The following is a 19,324-nucleotide window of genomic DNA, read 5'->3' as shown; positions in this document are numbered from 1 at the left end:
TCAGAATTTCAAGTCCGCTTTCTAGTTCACAAATTGTATCCATCAATTTTAAGCTTTTTAAAGGAAGCAAAGGCCCCTTTGTAATTGTCTATATACAATCTTTAACAAATATCATACAAAAGGCCTTATATTCATACCATTCCTTAAGCATATTTATCAAATATATACTTCTGCTAAAATAACTTTATCTTGATTGGGCAACCAGTGTTAAATTCCAGTGCTTACTGCAAAAATATAACCATAAAATGGCAGGAAAAAACAATGCCTTCTAATATCATATAATTAACATAAATTAAGCCTTCAATGAAATTCAATGATTTATTGGTTTCAACAAAATGTACATGACTGTCAAATTAAATGATACAATTGCACAAGTTAAAACAGTGAGGACAGAATCTGATTTAAGACCCCTAATTCTGTCCCAAGGCTATAATTATTAAATAATTATCAATTCTTTATGTACACACATTACCTTGCATACCAGGAACATTCATTAAAAGAATATTGACAGGTAATATAACTGTTAAGTATCTTATTTACACTTACATAAAACAATGTCTAAATATGACTTGTTGCCTAGCAACATAAATACATACAAGAGGACCATGATGGTCCTGAATCGCTCACCTCTTCCCACATGACCCAGTTTTGAGTATGACGTCATTATTTGACATAGTGACCTAGTTTTTGAGCTCATGTGACCCAGTTTTGAACTTGACCTAGATATTATCAAGATAAAAATTCTGACCAATTGTCATGAAGATCCATTGAAAAATATGGTCTCTAGAGAGGTCACAAGGTTTTCCTATTATTTGACCTATTGACCTAGTTTTCGAAGGTACATAACCCTGTTTTGAATTTTACCTAGATATCATCAAGGTGAACATTCTCACTAATTTTTATGAAGATCTCATGAAAAATATGGCCTCTAGAGAGGTCACAAGGTTTTTCTATTTTTATACCTACTGGCCTAGTTTTTGATCGCACGTGACCCAGTTTCGAAACTGACCTAGATATCATCAAGGTGAACATTCAGATCAATTTTCATGAAGATCCATTGAAAAATATGGCCTCTAGAGAGGTCAAAAGATTTTAATAATTTTAGACCTACTGACCTAGTTTTTGACCGCAGTTGACCCAGTTGACCTAGATATCATCAAGACGAACATTCAGACCAACTTTCATACAGATCCCATGAAAAGTATGGCCTCTAGAGAAGTCACAAGGTTTTTTTATTATTTGACCTACTGACCTAGTGTTTTAAGGCATGTGACCCAGTTTCAAACTTGACCTAGATATCATCAAGGTGAACATTCTGACCAATTTTAATGGAGATCCATTCACAAGTATGGCCTCTAGAGAGGTCACAAGATTTTCTATTTTTAGGCCTGCTGACCTAGTTTTTGTCCGCACATGACCCTGTTTCGAACTTGACCTAGATATCATCAAGATGAACATTCGGACCAATTTTCATACAGATCCCATGAAAAATATGGCCTTTAGAGAGGTCACAAGGTTTTTCTATTATTTGACCTACTGACCTAGTTTTTGATGGCACGTGATCCACTTTCGAACTTGAACTAGATATCATCAAGATGAACATTCAGACCAACTTTCATACAGATCCCATGAAAAATATGGCCTCTAGAGAGGTCACAAGGTTTTTCTATTATTTGACCTAATGACCTAGTTTTTGAAGGCACGTGACCCACTTTCGAACTTGACCTAGATATCATCAAGGTGAACATTCTGACCAATTTTCATGAAGATCTCATGAAATATATGGCCTCTAGAGAGGTCACAAGGTTTTTCTATTTTTAGACCTACTGACCTAGTTTTTGAAGGCACATGACCCAGTTTCGAACTTGACCTTGATATCATCAAGATGAACATTCAGACCAACTTTCATACAGATCCCATGAAAAATATGGCCTTTAGAGAGGTCACAAGGTTTTTCTATTATTTGACCTACTGACCTAGTTTTTGATGGCATGTGACCCAGTTTCGAACTTGACCTAGAAATCATCAAGTTGAACGTTCTGACCAATTTTCATGAAGATCTTGTGAAATATATGGCCTCTAGAGAGGTCACAAGGTTTTTCTATTTTTAGACCTACTGCCCTAGTTTTTGATGGCATGTGACCCAGTTTCGAACTTGACCTAGATATCATCAAGATGAACATTCAGACCAACTTCCATACAGATCCCATGAAAAATATGGCCTTTAGAGAGGTCACAAGGTTTTTCTATTATTTGACCTACTGACCTAGTTTTTGATGGCACATGACCCAGTTTCGAGCTTGACCTAGAAATCATCAAGTTGAACGTTCTGACCAATTTTCATGAAGATCTTGTGAAATATATGGCCTCTAGAGAGGTCACAAGGTTTTTCTATTTTTGACCTACTGACCTAGTTTTTGATGGCACGTGACCCAGTTTCGAACTTGACCTAGATATCATCAAGGTGAACATTCTGACCAATTTTCATGAAGATCTTGTGAAATATATGGCCTCTAGAGAGGTCACAAGGTTTTTCTATTTTTAGACCTACTGACCTAGTTTTTGAAGGCACGTGACCAGTTTCGAACTTGACCTAGATATCATCAAGATGAACATTCTGACCAACTTTCATAAAGATCCAATGAAAAATGTGACCTTAAGAGTGGTCACAAGCAAAAGTTTACGGACGCACGGACGACGGACACCGCACGATCACAAAAGCTCACCTTGTCACTTTGTGACAGGTGAGCTAAAAAGTCATAAGCGGAGAGATGAGTCATTTGCAAACTGATTGAGAATCCCCTGAAGTTTTAATAAGTATATGAAAGATGACCCAGGTGATTTATTAAAGAGCTTGAGTTTTAAAGTCCAGTATTCAAAACACATTTATTCAGTAGTGTACAAAAATGTCTTTCCCATTTTGCCATTTATCATAATCTCACCTAAAACTCAAAATTACTTGTCTTTTAAAATTATGTCAGATTCTGACTTTTGACCTACATGATAGTGTCAGTGCCTACAGAAGTATCTTTTTTACAACCGAACTACAATATCCTCATGCTATGTCCAAAATGGGGCTGTAACACCACTGCCATACTGACAAATATATGCTGAATTCTGTTTTTAAATACAGATGATGTAAAAGCTGTGTAAAATGGCTGCTTATAACTTTAATCATCCCTGCCTCAAAGCTAAGCTACTCAACACAAGTGATGATAATTTACAAATTAACTGTTTGAAGACCTTGACGTTGTTTCCATAGCAACCATCTCTTATACCAGATGTGAACCTTATTCCTAGCAAGTCTCTTACTATCTGACATTCAAAGAAATCACCTCTGGAAATGTTTTACTTGAAAAAAAAAAAAAAAACATCCCCACTATACACAGTAAAACACTAGACTGCTGTCCCTCTTTCCAAGTTCTGTTTGATTTCTGCAGTATATGTTCCATAAAATCTTTCCAGTTTCTTGTTAAATTTAGCATTTCTTTCATTGATATAGTCAATATCAGCATCTTCATCATGAGCACGCCTCCGGCTGTATTTTGCACGCTTTTCAATTCTGGAGAAAAAAAGAAATCAAAACTATAACTCAGATTTACCCTATATTACTAATGCACATTTACTGATCAAAATGTAAAAGACAGTTTCAACATGTTGCATATCATTATGTCAATTTTTTAAAACAATGTTTAATGACTGCTCCTTGAACTCTTCTTTAATAAATTGTTTGTTTTGTTGGGTTTAACGTCGCACCGACACAATTCAGGTCATATGGCAACTTTCCAGCTTTGATGGTGGAGGAAGACCCCAGGTGCCCCTCCTTGCATTATTTCATCATGGACGGGCACCTGGGTAGAACCACCGACCTTCCGTAAGCCAGCTGGATGACTTCCTCACATGAAGAATTCAACGCCCTGAGGTGACTCGAACCCATGTCGTTGGGGGGGGGGGGGGCAAGTGATTTGATGTTGCAGTCTGCACATTGTCTCTTCAGGGTGAATTACCACCTGCCTATATTCAAAGTTTCAAGTCAATACCTTTAGTACTTCTTAAGTTATGCTCTGGACACAAAATATGATGGGCAGATTTGACATTGCTGTAACCTTGACCTCTGACCTACTGCCCTGGTTCATGCACTCTGCACATCGTCATGTTGCCACCTACCTACATCTCAAGTCTGACTTCAATACCTTTAATGGTTAATACATTATGCTCCAGACACAAAAAATGACGGACATATTTGACCTTTGAACGCAAAATGTGACCTTGATCTTTGACTTACAGAGCCGGTTCAAGTGCTCTGCACATCGTCTCATCGCCACCTACCTATATGCCAAGTTTAAAGTCAACATCTTCAATAGTTATAAAGTTATGCTCTGGACACGAATTATGACGGAAGGACAGACAGACACATGCGCCATCACATAATATGTCTGGTTTTTTTTCTAAACGGGCGTATAAAAACTTGATCACACTAAACAATAACAGCCACCGAATGAAAGCAAATATCTATTTGATGCAGTAAAAGAGAAACAAAGTTAGAAAGGACTTACTGTTTTTCAAGGTCATCCACCATTCTATCTACAGCTTCCTTTGGATCTTTTCTCTGTGTCAGACCCAATGTGTTCTTGGTAGCATAGAAATCATCACCCCTGAAATACAATAAACACATAATCTTTGAAAATATTTCAATTCGAAATACTATATGCCAGTTTTTTTTAAACTTCAAATTTTTGAATATACTAGAATTTAATTTTACTAGCATGAATATAACAATACCACATCAAATATGTTTAACTTGGCCAATAATACAACTGAAACGTTTGTAAAATAATACAGTGATTTTGCACATGCTTGTTATTTCTATTAGACAGCAGTTGTAAGAAGCTCTCAGTAAGCGGCCATTTTAATTATTTACTAGACTGATTGATGTTTAAAATGCGAAGTGTTTTTGTTCAGGGTAGTCTAGAAATTTTTGGTAGATTAGAAAAAACAAGAGCTGTCCATAAGACAGCACGCTTGACTTTTCTTAGTGCTTGACTCTGAATTACAGCTTTGCCAGTAAAAACTTTATAAAACTTTAACCAAAAAATTCTAAGTTAAAAAGGGGCATAACTCTGTCAAAATTCAAATCAGAGTTATGCGGATTGTTTCTCCTGGTGTAGACTTTGATAGTAAATAACTATTTTAAGTTGCAAGTCAAAAGCTTTGATAGTAACAGAGATATTTGACTTTATCAAAAACTGTAACCAAAATATTCTAAGTTAAAAAGGAGCATAACTCTGTCAAAATTCAAACCAGAATTATGCGGATTGTTTCTCCTGGTGTAGACTTTGATAGTAAATAATTATTTTAAGTTTCAAGTCGAAAACTTTGATAGTAACAGAGATATTCTACTTTATCGAAAACATTAATGAACCGTGACGCAAACGGCGACGCCGACGCCGGGGCGAGTGCAATAGCTCTACTTTTTTTTCGAAAACTCAAGCTTAAAATGTTCATGTTCCTGCTTTGTTATTTATTTATTTATTTTAATTTTTTTTGCTGGGTTTAACGTCGCATCAACACAATTATAGGTCATACGGCGACATTCCAGCTCTAATGTTGGAAAAAGACCCCAGGTGCCCCTCCGTGCATTATTTCATTATGGGCTGGCACCTGGGTACAACCACTGACCTTCCATAAGTCAGCTGGATCGCTTCCTCACATGAAGAATTCAACGCCCCGAACCCACATTGGTAAGGTGCAAGTGATTTTAAGTCAGCAATCTTAACAACTTGGCCATGGAGGCCCCTCCTGCTTTGTTAAAGTTTAGATATGATAATTAGAAATTATTATCAATGATGATGGAACCTTAAGCACACCAGAGTGATAATGTAAATCTAATTTATTCTAAGAAAATCAAACATGAGTGCTATGCAAATACCTAAACAAATGTCATTATAAAACTTACATTTTCTCTTTCTGTCTGGAGTAGTCAGCAAGATCTGGTTTAAGATTCTTTGTGTTTCTCTGGTACTTCCTATAGGTAGCCGCCTCATAATCTGTAATACATAACCAGTATTGTTATCTATCTGTCTGATGACAGTGCGCTCAACTTTTCCCAGTGCTTGACTCTGAATTAGAGCTTTGCCAGTAAAAACTTTATTAAACTTTAACCAAAAAATTCTAAGTTAAAAAGGGGCATAACTCTGTCAAAATTCAAACCAGAGTTATGGGGATTGTTTCTACTGGTGTAGACTTTGATAGTAAATAACTATTTTAAGTTTCAAGTCAAAAGCTTTCATAGTAACAGAGATATTTGACTTTATTAAAAACTTTAACCAAAAAATTCTAAGTTAAAAGGGGCATAACTCTGTCAAAATTCAAACAGAGTTATGGGGATTGTTTCTCCTGGCGTAGACTTTGATAGTAAATAACTATTCTAAGTTTCAAGTCAAAAGCTTTCATAGTAACAGAGATATCTCACTTTATCAAAAACTTTAACCAAACAATTCTAAGTTAAAAAGGGGCATAACTCTGTCAAAATTCAAATCAGAGATGTGGGGATTGTTTCTCCTGGTGTAGACTTTGATAGTAAATAACTATTTTTAAGTTTCAAGTCAATAACTGTGATAGTAACAGAGAAATTTGACTTTTTCAAAAACTTTAACCAATGCTGACACCGACGCAGACGCCAAGGCGAGTGCAATAGCTCTACTTTTTCTTCGAAAAGTCGAGCTAAAAACTATAAAATACACACATAAAAGATTAACTGAACTAAAAGAATGACAAATAACTGAAAGTCCCTATTCACTGTATAAAACTTTAAATGCAAAACTGGCAACATATGTCTTAGCTCTAGAGGATGCTCAACAAACTATTCAAGATTTCAAGGATACTCAAATTACACTGTGGTATTTCAAAGCTGATTTATAAATTTTGTAGTAAGTTTCATGGCCAAATCTGAACAACAGTTAGCAGAGTGCATACAACTCATTAATGAATACTTAGTAAAGGGAAACAACCATGTTTTACTGGGTGAAAACAAAAACTTAACTTCAGGTACAAAACTTCACACCTATAAAGTTTAATGTTTGTGAGTAATGTACAGTATGCAACACAAGTTTGAAATTACAATTCAAAGGCAATAAATCTTCTTTACAGAGTGAAAACAAATAGGGACACAACTTCATTATGCTGATTAACATTTCAGCAAAGTTTACTGTCCCTACCTTATACTGTTGCAACACATACAGTAATAAATTTTGTTTTAGACTTGCCATCCTGTGGAGTACCTGAAGATCTAGATGTACATCATGATATAATATTCTAAGCAGAAACTTTTTTTGCAGGTTTTTAAGTAACAATGAAATAATCTAAGGTGATATGGTGACTTTCCAGCTTTTGGTAGGAGGAAGATCCCTGGTGCCTCTCCAGGCATAATTTCAGACATGTGCGGGCAGCTGGGTAGGAAATTATGTAAGCCGGCTGGATGGCTTTAACATACGAAAGACTTCTACACCCCAAGCGAGGTTCAGAACACAAAACAGTGAGTCAATGATTCAAAAGTCAGCAAACTTAACAGCTCCAAAAAGGAAGCTCTATCACAACAAGAGCTGTCGGAGGACAGCAACGCTCGACTATTCAACAGCCTTGTCGACTGAATGAATACGAAAGTCGAAAAAGGGGCATAATTTAAAAAAAGCAAAATAGGGTTATGGAACCTGCATAGTGCTTATCAGCTCATGACAGTGGACAAGTGTGTGAAGTTTCAATCCATTCCCATTAGAGGGTACTGAGATACCAGCTTACATATAAGAATTTAACCCAAAACTCCTAAGTTTAAAAAGGTGCATAATTTTGTAAAATGCAAAGTAGAGGTATTGACCCTCTGTACTGCATGTCATATCATGACAGTGAACAAGTGTGTGAAGTTTCAATCCTTTCCAATTTGTGGATACTGAGATACCAGCTTACATACAAAACCTTAACCAAAAAATTCTAAGTCGAAAAAGGGGCATAATTTTGTAAAAAAGCAAAATAGAGTTATGGAACCTGCTTTGTGCATGTCAGATCATGACAGTGAACAAGTGTGTGAAGTTTCAATCCATTCCAATTAGTGAGTACTGAGATACCAGCTTACATACAAAACCTTAACCAAAAAATTCTAAGTCGAAAAAGGGGCATAATTTTGTAAAAAAGCAAAATAGAGTTATGGAACCTGTGCAATGTAAGTCAGTTTATCACAGTGAATAAGTATGTGAAGTTTCAATCCATTCCCACAAGTGGTTACTGAGATACCAGCTTACATACAAAACCTTAACCAAAAATTTCTAAGTCAAAAAAGGGGCATAATTTTGTAAAAAAGCAAAATAGAGTTATGGGACCTGTGCAATGTAATTCAGTTTATCACAGTGAATAAGTGTGTGAAGTTTCAATCCATTCCCACACGTGGTTGCTGAGATACCAGCTTACATACAAAACTTAACCAAATTGGGACGCGGACGCGGACGCCGACGCCGACGCATGGGCGAGTCCAATAGCTCTACTATTCTATGAATAGTCCAGCTAAAAACTGATTGTGTTAAACAACAGTCATATACTTTAAATGTAATCAACAGAATGAAAACTACCTGAAAATCCAGGATCAGGATTCTTTTTCTTCTTCTTTCTCTCCCATTTTTCTGCATCATCAGCTCCAATCTCCAGCAGTTTAACCCTGTCATAGTCCTCACCCTTCGCTTCAGCTTCCTAAACATGATCATAATCAAAACATTGACACAGGAAGGCAGCATACTGACAGTAAAACAATTTTCTTAATCAAGAACAAGAGGATCATGATGGCGCTATATCACTCACCTGAATCAGAGCTTAAACAGGCTAAAGAGTGTGCAACTTTAGAAAAAGACCATAATATGCTCAATGTGTCTAAAATCATGATTTTCAATCAGTGATAAATTCTATGTGATATGTGAGGTAAAAATTATGACAATTTCTTCTCCTACAACTGACAGGCTGAGAAAAAGTCTACAATTCTACTTCTAACTTGGTTTCAGTATCTACTGTGAAATCTATAACATCCGACAATTTTTGAATCTCACTTTTCTCTTTTTCTCTTCTTGTTCTTCCCATTCTACAAATTTCCTTTTTTGTTCAAAGTTTGCAGGCAGTTTCTTTCTTCTATCTTCTTCTACAACTTCCTGATGGTTCATCTTTCTTGCTTCATTCTGTACAAAAAAAAATATTATTCTGCATTTGACCGAAAGGCAATTTCTTAATAATTGTGTTTTTAGTCTAGAAGTTTTCAGCTGCAAGCAAATATTTACTTACTTGACACAAAATATAATAAACACTGAACCTTAAATTAGATTATGGTTCTAGGATATCAATGATACACACTACCAGTATATATTATTACTTTTAAAAATACTAGATACTGGTTTAGAGTTCTTCAAAAGTCATCACATTCTGCTGTTTGTTGAGCATAATCATGTTTGACTGTCAACCCAGAGGTCTGGGGTTTGAATCCAGACCCGGACACTGGAAATTTCCACAATGCTTTCAAGTGTCTCCCACTCACAGGCTGTCTATTTGCAAAGAGCTATGCATGCTAAGTCAGTCAGACTTGTGTGTATCTATAAAAGAGTTCTCTCTATTCTGAAGAGCTTTCTGGCCTTCTCTTACTCTGTCCCTCTGGACAGATCGCTCCGTGTATGTACTGGTAAAGGATGAATAGCCTTTAGGGTGCACAGAGTGGTATTCATCACTGTAGGTAAAGCACCTTTGAATGTGCTTAGCATGAAAAGGGTGCTATAATAATGTATCTGGTAGCAGACTGCTCACAGCATTGAGAACAAAAGTGAAAAAATTAATAACAATTATTTGTACAAAAAGCTGTATTCATGCACTAGCATAAAGTTTTCGTGCACTCTGAACATTTTCAAACTCTGTTTTTTAAACTTACCATACGTAGCTGGAGTTCCTGCAGTCTGTTTAATCTACTTTTCTTTTTGTCTTCTCCCCCTGACTCCGAGGAAGTGCCTGGCTGTGCATCCTGACAAACATAATTATTTAAAAATATTAACTTAAAACTAATACTTAGTTCACATAGCTTAATTTACTGTACATGATTCGAGTATGTCTGTTACTCTGTGTTGAGTTTTATTTAAAATTAATTGGAAGACATGTTTATTTTTCCCGTAAAATTTATTCCTTGTGTTTCCTTTGAATAGAAGCCGTTTAAAGGTATTTCTATTTTTTTTAATCCTAGCAGCCCCTTAGAGGGGCCAAGTGCCCCCATTTGAACAAATTTGAGAGAACCTTACAATGATGCTACAGACCAAGTTTGGTAAAGATCCATCAAGTGGTTCATGAGAAGAAGTCGTTTAAATGCATTTCTATTTTTAGATCTACATGTAGCAGCCACTTAAAGGGGCAAAGTGCCCCCATTTGAATAAATTGGAGAGAGGACAAGTCTGATGAAGATTCATCATGTGATTCATGAGAAAAAGTTGTTTATAGATATTTTTCTCTTTTGAGCTCTAGCAACCCATAAAAGGGACCAAGAGCTCCGATTCAAACATTTGAGAGAGGACCCTGACAGGATGCTACAGACCAATTTTAGTGTAATTCTGATCTGCAGTTTCAGAGGAGAAGATGTTTAATTAATGAAAGTTTCTACCAAGCAAGTACCATTTTAAGTATTCACAAGACAGTCTGAAAGATAACTATATCACCCACCGCTGTTGTGGTTAGTGATAGGGTTGATGGAATTGGGAGGAAGCATTGACTTTGTTAAGTATATTGTATAGTCCATGTATGATGACATCAATAAATCTGAGCTTGAGTTGTGACCTGGAAATTGAGCTATCATGGCTGACTCATGAGTTCTGCACATCGTCTTGATGAGGTGATCATTTGACCCAAGTTTCATGAAAATCCTTCAAGGGGTTTAGAAGATACAAAGCGGACACAAAATGGAAGACTCAAACCTTTGACCTTGAGTCGACATGGCTGACTCATCAGTTCTACACACCGTCTTGATGAGGTGATCATTTGACCCGAGTTTCATCAAAATCCTTCAAGGGGTTTAGGAGATACAGAGCAGACACAAAATGGAAGGCTCAAACCTTTGACCTTGAGTTGTGACCTTGAGCCGACATGGCTGACGCATGAGTTCTGCACATCGTCTTGATGAGGTGGTCATTTGACCCAAGTTTCATGAAAATTCTTCATGGGATTTAAGTTATATGGAGCGGACACAATTGTTACGGATGGACGGAGACCATTCCTATAACCACTCGTGGCGGGGGATTAATAATCATTACCAGACATCTAAACAGCCCTACAAGGGTTATCTAGGGTCCAGTAACCAGGGTTACTAGACCCCTGGCTACCGCTATATCAACATCTATGCATTAAGTGAAATTTCACATTTCATAACCACAGGTACTCTGCGATTGCGCATAAAGCCGCCATGTTGACTACCCGCCGTGTTTTGACCGTTAATTTTCATATTTGAAATTCTTTACATTTATAGTTACCAAATAACTCACAGATTTCGATTCAAATGATTCTTGAAAATATTCAGACTCAGAATTTGCCGATGATATTAAAAAAATAACAAGACAGTTCTCATGCTATCTTTTCAATCAACGAAAGTGGATTGAATCCGGCTTGGCAATGAAAACGTCAAGATTTAGGTAAAAAGAGTGAGATTCGCTGGGCTCAATCAACTTCTGTTGGTTGAAAAAATGGGTTGAGAGCTGTAACCTTGTCTAGGGGTGGCTCTGGATATTTTTTGGCTGTCGCTAACACTTTCGCCATTTGGCAAAAGTTGGAGCCAAAGAGGAGCCACTGGAGCCAACACCGGTGCCAAAGGAATTGAAATGAAAGTTAATTTTACCTGCATTATAAACTACAAGAACAAAAACAAATACTAAAATTCAAGTTCATTTATTTCAGTTCTATCTTCAAAACTACAAAACAAAAATAATAAAAAGCACAGTTTGAAGAACATTTTAGTAATAATATGAGCGTTTTACAAGTTCTTTTAACCATTTCTAAATAAAGTACAAACTGCACTGTGGAAAAAGTCGCCTATAATTTTCTATCCGAAATTTATGCGTCCGAAACTCGTAAATTTACCAGGTGCACAATCAGACGCCGTGGAAGTTTTCATGCATGTTTCGATTCTCTTATTTTAATAATGCCCGATTCTTGCCTCAACTTGTTCAGATTTATACATTTAATTGATTTATTTATTAATAAAACAATACCAAACTTGGCGATCTTTTTACAATATTTTATTACGGCAGTTCAGACGTCCGCGGAATCGGTTCCCGTGCAATTCATTTATAGAAATTGGCCGTATTTGAAGTAAACAGGGCCTCCTCTGGGTTTCTCATACTTGTCGCCAACCTTTTCGCCACTTTGAAAAAGTTGGAGCCACTTAAGAGCCACTTTTGAGCCAAAGTTCTGAGCCACTTTTATTTCTCTCATTTGGTTGTCTTAGTGTCAGAGCATATGGAAATCAATTATTGTAAATAGATTCAAGTTACATTAGGAATGATCATAAGGTGTATTAAATAATTTTAGAAGTAAAAACAAAGGAAAATTCAGTTTCTATATTTAATGTTAAATATACTTAAACTATCATATAGTATAATCTATACTGTCTTATTTACATAAATATTACACAACAAAAATCAGTCAACCAATTTAGCACTCAACATTTCTTTTTTTTATATAATGTTGAATATTAACTATCATGTAGTATAATCTATATTGTCTTTTATTCACATTTAACACAATAAAAATCTGTCCATCAATTTATCACACAACATTTGTTATATAGACTGCTGTCAAAGAACACATTACACTAGGATAACTTAAACTATCATGAGTATAATTTACACTGTCTTAAATTATCAACATTTAATACCATAAAAATCTGTTAATCAGTTTATCTCACAACATTGTTATATACATGTATGCTGCATTCCCAGAACATGAATATTACATTAAGATTCTCCTAGTCTTCAGAGTTTTCCATTTCTTAAAAGCACATCCAAAGTCAAAGTCAGATAAACCTGGCCCATCAATTGAAATCCTCATCAGGTTGTTCAGAGCTGACATTGCTAGAGAGTTTCTCAAGCAAGTTTTGATAAGGTTTTGCTTGCTGAACCCCCGTTCACATTCAACAGTGGAAACAGGGGCCACGAGTAACCTCCCAGCTGCCTCAGAAGCAGCTGGGTACACATCTTTATTTCTTAGTGCAAGATTTGCCATGTCCCTAGTGGATTTGACTGATTTATTGCCATTGTCATGGCTTGCATGGGCAAAATTGAGGAAGCATGAAAGTTCATCCTTGCAACCTTCCACCCCAACAGTGGCAAGGTATTCGTTGACCACATCTATGTCAGTACCTTTGCAGGTTTTACTGACTAATGGATTAAAGAAATTACTGAGAGCAGTCAGAACTGAACCATCCTCATTATCAGAAAACCGGACATTTAAACTTTTGACCAGACCAGTTACAAACTGGTCACAAACTTTGACTGCCTCATCTCTCTGCTTAGAACTGTCCCTAATAGTGTGACATTGGAACTGGAAAGTGACCAGACCATCAGCATCAACTTGGGGCTCAGAAGGGACCTGATCAAGAAATTCTGTGAGCTTTTGACCATTTTTCTTGACCTGCAAGTCACTGACACAATCAATAGTTGACCTGAGCAAAGGAGTAACCTCTGTGAAATCAAGGTCCTGCTTCTGATACATCTTTGACAGGATTGCCAAGGGTTTCAACACATCAAAAAGAAAGTGCACGACATACAAAAACTTGAAGCAGGTAAGTGACTTGTGTAGGCTCAGTGCCTTTCCTGAATTCTCCTCAAGAAAGACAGAAATCAAATTAGAGAAGTTGGTGACCATGGCAGACACTGATCCTTCAAAACTGAGCCAACGGGTATGAAATACTTCCTTAAACCTCTTACTTTGACCTGGTGTTAGAGACTGAACAGCTTCAAGCATGGCCATATTCTTAGGCGAATAGTGAAAATACTTGTAAACACTGTTGATGACCTCTTGCACTTTGACCATGTAAGGGATAGCATCAGCACCAGTACAACAACTTAACGCTAACCTGTGGGCAATGCAATGTGTGGCCAAAACACCGGGTACCTCTCTCTTTAACCTTGTAACTACACCAGACTTGTGGCCAATCATAACTGCTGCACCATCTGTGCTCACACCACAGAGATTAGACAAACTTATACCTTTGACCTTCAACATATCCATGACCTTAGTATATATTGATTCAGAGTTTGCCCTAGACAAGCTATCTATCCCAAAGAAGTAAGTACCAGGGGAAGTGTAACCAAACTCATCAGACTCAAGAACCCTAATGTACATTACCATGTTCTGGTGGACAGACACATCGGTGCTCTCGTCAAACATCAGGCTGAACTTCACACTGGAATTGATCTTGTCGATTAACTGGTCTTCAAGTACCCCGGCTATACAACTCTGGAATTCTTCAATTGAAGTTGAATGTTCATAATTGGTGTGACCATCACATTTCAGATCTGCCAACTGTGACACGCCCTATAAATAAAGTTTTAAAAAAAACATACATAAAAAGCTAGAAGTGCTGCTTTAAGGTAAAATTAATGCCTTAAAATATACCTTCTTTGTCTTATATAGTCTGATATCACAGAATATTCAGGCAGTATTTTTTGAAAAGCAGCACTAGTAGCTTGTATTTTGATTAACAACTGTGTTAAATATAATCTAAAGTGCACATAGGAGAAGGACACACTGCTTGTTCTCCTAATCCTTATGTTATCTGTAGAGCATATGATGTATCATTTTATGTATATCTGAACAAGAACTATTTAAACTAAGGTGCACACAGATGTAGCATTTATTTGTTTTGTGCATTTCAAATTTGTATTTAAGGCTGATGTGTAACTGTGTAAGGAAGATTTGCATCCCTACTAGCTGTAGGTACACACCTTTGCATTTTTAAAATTTTAGTCTGATCATGATGTTTAATATCTTACACATATTTAAAATCATACTAAATGCCTATTGTAAGGTTTACATTTTAATATGAAAAAATAAGATGTCATCTTTCCCATATTACAATTATATTTCATACAAACTTACTTGATACAACAAGAACTTGTTCAGCTTCGGAACCATACAGTTTGGAAGGTTTTCTTCTGCAGCGAAGTATACATTTTTCATTGCTGTTGTTATAGCCAATTCACTCTTAGCCAGTGAGTTTTCTCGGCACACTTGCATAATAGATCTCAGTTTGCCCGCTCTGGCAGCATCGTCATGTTCTGTAAATGAAGACAAATATATACAATTCTGGTGTATTTCTGCATTTTATTAACTTAAAAGTATTTCTTTTAAATCACACTATATGGTGGAATTCTAATGTATCCATTTTTTAATCTTCTTTGAAATTCAATTTAAAATGCAGAAATACAGCCACAATACATATAATGATATATGCCGCAAACATTTTTACATGTATCTTGTGTTTGCACAAAGTATGTGAAAAAGTTCAATTTGCCCGGTAACATCTTTAAGTACAAAAATATTATTTCATACTTTTTACTGGTACTTTAGTATAAATAACAATAAGTCCTGTGCAAGGTTCGAATCCTGTCAGACTGTACAGAGTTGTAACAATATGACAGACAGTTTTTAACAAATATGCCTCACAAAGTGACAAAAGATTTGTGACTCGAGTTCAAAACAAACTCGACAAATAGAATAAACCTAATAAAATAAATCTTATTGTGCTTACCTTTAATTTTCGCATGTTTAGTAACAGACTCCTTCTTCAACACATTACATCCTGTAACGAATGAGTTGGAATTTTGTGCCTGGATACAAATGTCACAAAACATTTCCTTAGTTTTAGAATCATATCTTAGCCATGAATTACCAATTTTCCAAGACTCTTTAAATTTTCTGATAGGAGAATTTTGAAATTTTGCTATTTTTGAAGGTGGAGTAGAACACTCATCTAAAGGTCTTTTAGAAGCCATGATAGCAACTGATACCATTCCAAAATGCCTGAACATTTTAAAGAAATTAGCCAGGATAACAATTAAGTCAGTTCTGTTTTTTGTTTTCACAACCGTCGGTAAAATCTTTTAAGTTAATTGACGAATTATAAAATTATCTAAAATGTTTGCAAACATTAACAAACTAAATGCATCTTTCGTACTAATTAAAAATTCGTCATACATCTACATGTCACAAACATACATGTCGGCCTTTTTGTAGAAATCCAAACTCATAAAGTACGCCGTAATTGTCGTTAATTTAGGCAAATCCTCGGCGCACTTCAAATATACGAGTTTGCAGATGTTTTTGTAACTGATTAATGATTTCACACATACTTACGCAATCATCTTCTCAAAGTGTCAACCAACATCAATATCCGAATTGACAAACACCGTCTAGACTGGTTATCGATTTTTTTCACAACCAGCGCTTTAGGTAAACACGTGTATCGAGAACCAATTCTTGACTCGCTTATATCATTACGGAAAAAAGACATAAACGACCCAAAAAAACTATGCGCCACTCATTTTCGCCAGTTCGCAAAATTTAGCGCCAGATTCTTAAAATCATCGCAAATGGCGACATTGGCGATCGACAGCGGAGGCCCTGGTATATTTTGATATAATTTATAATAAAATCAAGAAATAACATACGACTGAAGCATAAGATCATGTTGAAGAAGGTTTAAGTCTTAAAATTATTGGCAGTTGAAAATTTTCAAAATGACGAGGCTTACATATATTGATTGGTTGATGTTTGACAGATGAGTAGGCGAAGTTATTAACCACGGATTTATCAATAATTTACATCTATTGTATTACGCTGTGTGTACACCCAATTTTACAACTTAAATTAAACAGACAGATTACCTTGGCGATTTGGATTACCCCGGAGGCGAAAATTAGGCGAAGTGGCCTTTGAGTTTTTGGCATTTTCAGAAAAATCAAAGTCAACAGAAATGACTGAAAGTTACCGAACTCTGACCTTTATTTATGCATACCAAAAGTAAATTAATTTCATTCTAAATATGATTTTAGCAGTTTTCAAATATTTGATCTGTAAATTTATATATTGAAAAATCTGTCAATTTACAGATAATCTGTAAATATACCACTCTCCTAGACCTGATTAATGCCGACGGTAATTATGAGTATCCGAATCATACACTAATTCAACAAAGCTCTTAATTTCTATCTAAACTTCTAATTATAAAATATTCACATCATTACATACACAGCTTAATAAAAACTTTAGTGAAATAAATTACTTTACCTTTAAAATACGGAACAAAGACATGATCTTTAAAAAAAACAAAAACAAAAACAAAAAAACCTTACGTTTGACGCCATTTTGTTTTTTCTAATTCCCGTATGGTACCGTATTCCTACGGGCATGACTAGATACCGGAAAGGGCCCTTTCCGTGATATTTGATCGGAAAGGACCTAACATGATCGGAAAGGGCCTGCCATATGTTTATTATTGGAATTTATTTAACTATTTCTTCATATTTCATTATGGCATGATAAAAGAAAATAAATTAAGAAAAAAAAGTTATCAATATGTTATTGTTAAATGAATTATAGACAAAATACAAGTCATGGCATAAACCGCGCTGATCGGAAAGGGCTTAACGTGATCGGAAAGGGCCTGCTTTATGTTTATTATTGGAACTTATTTTATTATTTCTTCACATTTCATTTAACAAATGAAAAAGGAAATAAAAAAATATCCATATTCGATTTTTAAATGAATTATGGACAAAATACAGGTCAAGACATAAACCGTGCTGATCGGAAAGGGCTTAGCATGATCGGAAAGGGCCTGCCATATGTTTATTATTGAAAATTGTTTATTTATTTCTTCATATTTCATTTATCATAACAAAAAGAAAAGAACATACGGTAAAAAAAATATCAATTTTTGGCTTTTAAATGAATTATAGGCAAAATACGCGCCAGTACATAAAACGCGCTGATCGGAAAGGGCTCAACATGATCGGAAAGGGCCTGCCATATGTTTATTATTGGAAATTATTTCTTTCTTTCTTCATATTTTATTTATCAAATCAAAAAGAAAAGAACCTAAGAATAAAATAACATTTCTTTTATAATTTTTAAATGAATTATTGTCAATATACGCGCCAGTACATAAAGCGCGCTGATCGGAAAGGGCTTAACATGATCGGAAAGGGCCTGTTTTATGTTTATTATTGGAAATTATAAAGAATAGATTAAGATATATATATTTGTCTGACGATTCATTAAGATGAATCTTACAAATCGTATTTTAAACAGGAATATGATTATCATTTCGACCTTTTGTTCAATTTTCTATTAGGCATGTTATCTATTACTGTTTCTAATCGTGTTTTTCGATTTATTTGATTTTCTAACAACTATAAAATATTAAGATTCTACATTAACATATTCCTCTGTCAATACAGTTAACACTTACAAACTGTAAAATAAAGATATCATTTCATCAGCTAACGTCAGTACCTGCGGAATGTTCTTCTATGCAGGTGTATGTGTATGAAGTTTCACTTAAATGCACTTTAATCGGAAATGAGGAAAAGCTAAAAACTAATTATTTAGGTAATTTACGCTGTGATTCATAGAAACCATTTTTATTATCGTTTTTCATTCACTGATAGTCTCACGGATCTTATTCACCTGCATTATATATTTCAGGTTTCAGATTATACACAGTATTTTGCTGTTTCAATTGCCAGAGCAACCCAAATTTTTGTCCAAGAAATGAATGATATAACATGCATAACCTCTATATTGCCCCTACACAAAAAGCGAATGTCATGAACATTTCTTAATCCTTTGGAATATCATAGAATTCAGTTATTTGTCGGACGCAATCCGGTAACGGAAGTCAGACAAAATGGAAACAGACATCCGTCCGTCCAGATTCACCTCAAATTTGCAAACTAAGTGAACGATTATGAGACACTTTTCTTCCCAACATAATTTAAAATTATACATGTGTTTTATGCCAGTCATTTGTAAATATTCCGGCACAGGTCGCACAAGTTAAAATAAAAGCATCACTACGACGTTTAGAAAAAAACATGACAGATTAGATATACCAATATAATTTTTTTTTATATCTACGAATACGTATTTTTTGTATAAACGTATACGATAATGATTTTTAAATACATATGTTTTATATTTCAGGTATGTCTTCTTAAACATCGGAGGAAACAATATTGTCAACTACTGTTCGCCCGCTGATATATTT

The 19,324-nt window shown here is 35.4% G+C and overlaps 2 protein-coding genes across 3 annotated transcripts; both read right to left on the bottom strand.

Moving 5' to 3' along the window:
* Positions 1-304: 304 nt before the first annotated feature.
* LOC123551642 (pre-mRNA-splicing factor SYF2-like) lies at positions 305-17,453 on the bottom strand. Of its 2 annotated transcripts, none has more exons than XM_045340723.2 (7): positions 17,409-17,453; positions 9,950-10,039; positions 9,087-9,212; positions 8,619-8,736; positions 5,957-6,047; positions 4,557-4,655; positions 305-3,562 (listed from the first exon to the last, which is right to left on the bottom strand). In XM_045340723.2, the coding sequence occupies exons 1-7, from the start codon at positions 17,418-17,420 to the stop codon at positions 3,397-3,399; spliced, it is 702 nt and encodes a 233-aa protein (XP_045196658.2). In that variant the 5' UTR covers positions 17,421-17,453; the 3' UTR covers positions 305-3,396. The 2 variants fall into 2 exon arrangements, with proteins under 2 accessions (XP_045196658.2, XP_045196657.2); XM_045340722.2 differs by lacking the exon at positions 17,409-17,453 and adding an exon at positions 17,344-17,395.
* On the bottom strand, positions 12,687-17,332 carry LOC128556357 (E3 SUMO-protein ligase KIAA1586-like). The gene is made up of 4 exons (XM_053541124.1): positions 16,411-17,332; positions 15,806-15,856; positions 15,154-15,332; positions 12,687-14,589 (listed from the first exon to the last, which is right to left on the bottom strand). The coding sequence occupies exons 3-4, from the start codon at positions 15,289-15,291 to the stop codon at positions 13,003-13,005; spliced, it is 1,725 nt and encodes a 574-aa protein (XP_053397099.1). The 5' UTR covers positions 15,292-15,332; positions 15,806-15,856; positions 16,411-17,332; the 3' UTR covers positions 12,687-13,002.
* Positions 17,454-19,324: the final 1,871 nt, after the last annotated feature.

The sequence above is a fragment of the Mercenaria mercenaria genome, chromosome 4, assembly GCF_021730395.1.
Source record: "Mercenaria mercenaria strain notata chromosome 4, MADL_Memer_1, whole genome shotgun sequence".
Taxonomy (NCBI): Eukaryota; Metazoa; Mollusca; class Bivalvia; order Venerida; family Veneridae; genus Mercenaria; species Mercenaria mercenaria.
The sequence above is the reverse complement of the archived record's forward strand: the minus strand, read 5'-3'. Positions and strand labels throughout refer to the sequence as shown.

Bases quoted from the DNA above. Each gene is read 5' to 3' on its own strand.
- LOC128556357 (XM_053541124.1), bottom strand. From the start codon at position 15,291: ATGCAAGTGTGCCGAGAAAACTCACTGGCTAAGAGTGAATTGGCTATA. The intron at 14,590-15,153 runs GTAAGTTTGTAT...CTTTATTTATAG, and splicing joins ACAAGTTCTTGTTGTATCAA to GGCGTGTCACAGTTGGCAGA.
- LOC123551642 (XM_045340722.2), bottom strand. From the start codon at position 17,367: ATGTCTTTGTTCCGTATTTTAAAG. The intron at 8,737-9,086 runs GTGAGATTCAAA...GATCATGTTTAG, and splicing joins AAGAAGAGAAAAAGAGAAAA to GAAGCTGAAGCGAAGGGTGA. The intron at 6,048-8,618 runs GTAGTTTTCATT...TATGTATTACAG, and splicing joins TCCTGATCCTGGATTTTCAG to ATTATGAGGCGGCTACCTAT.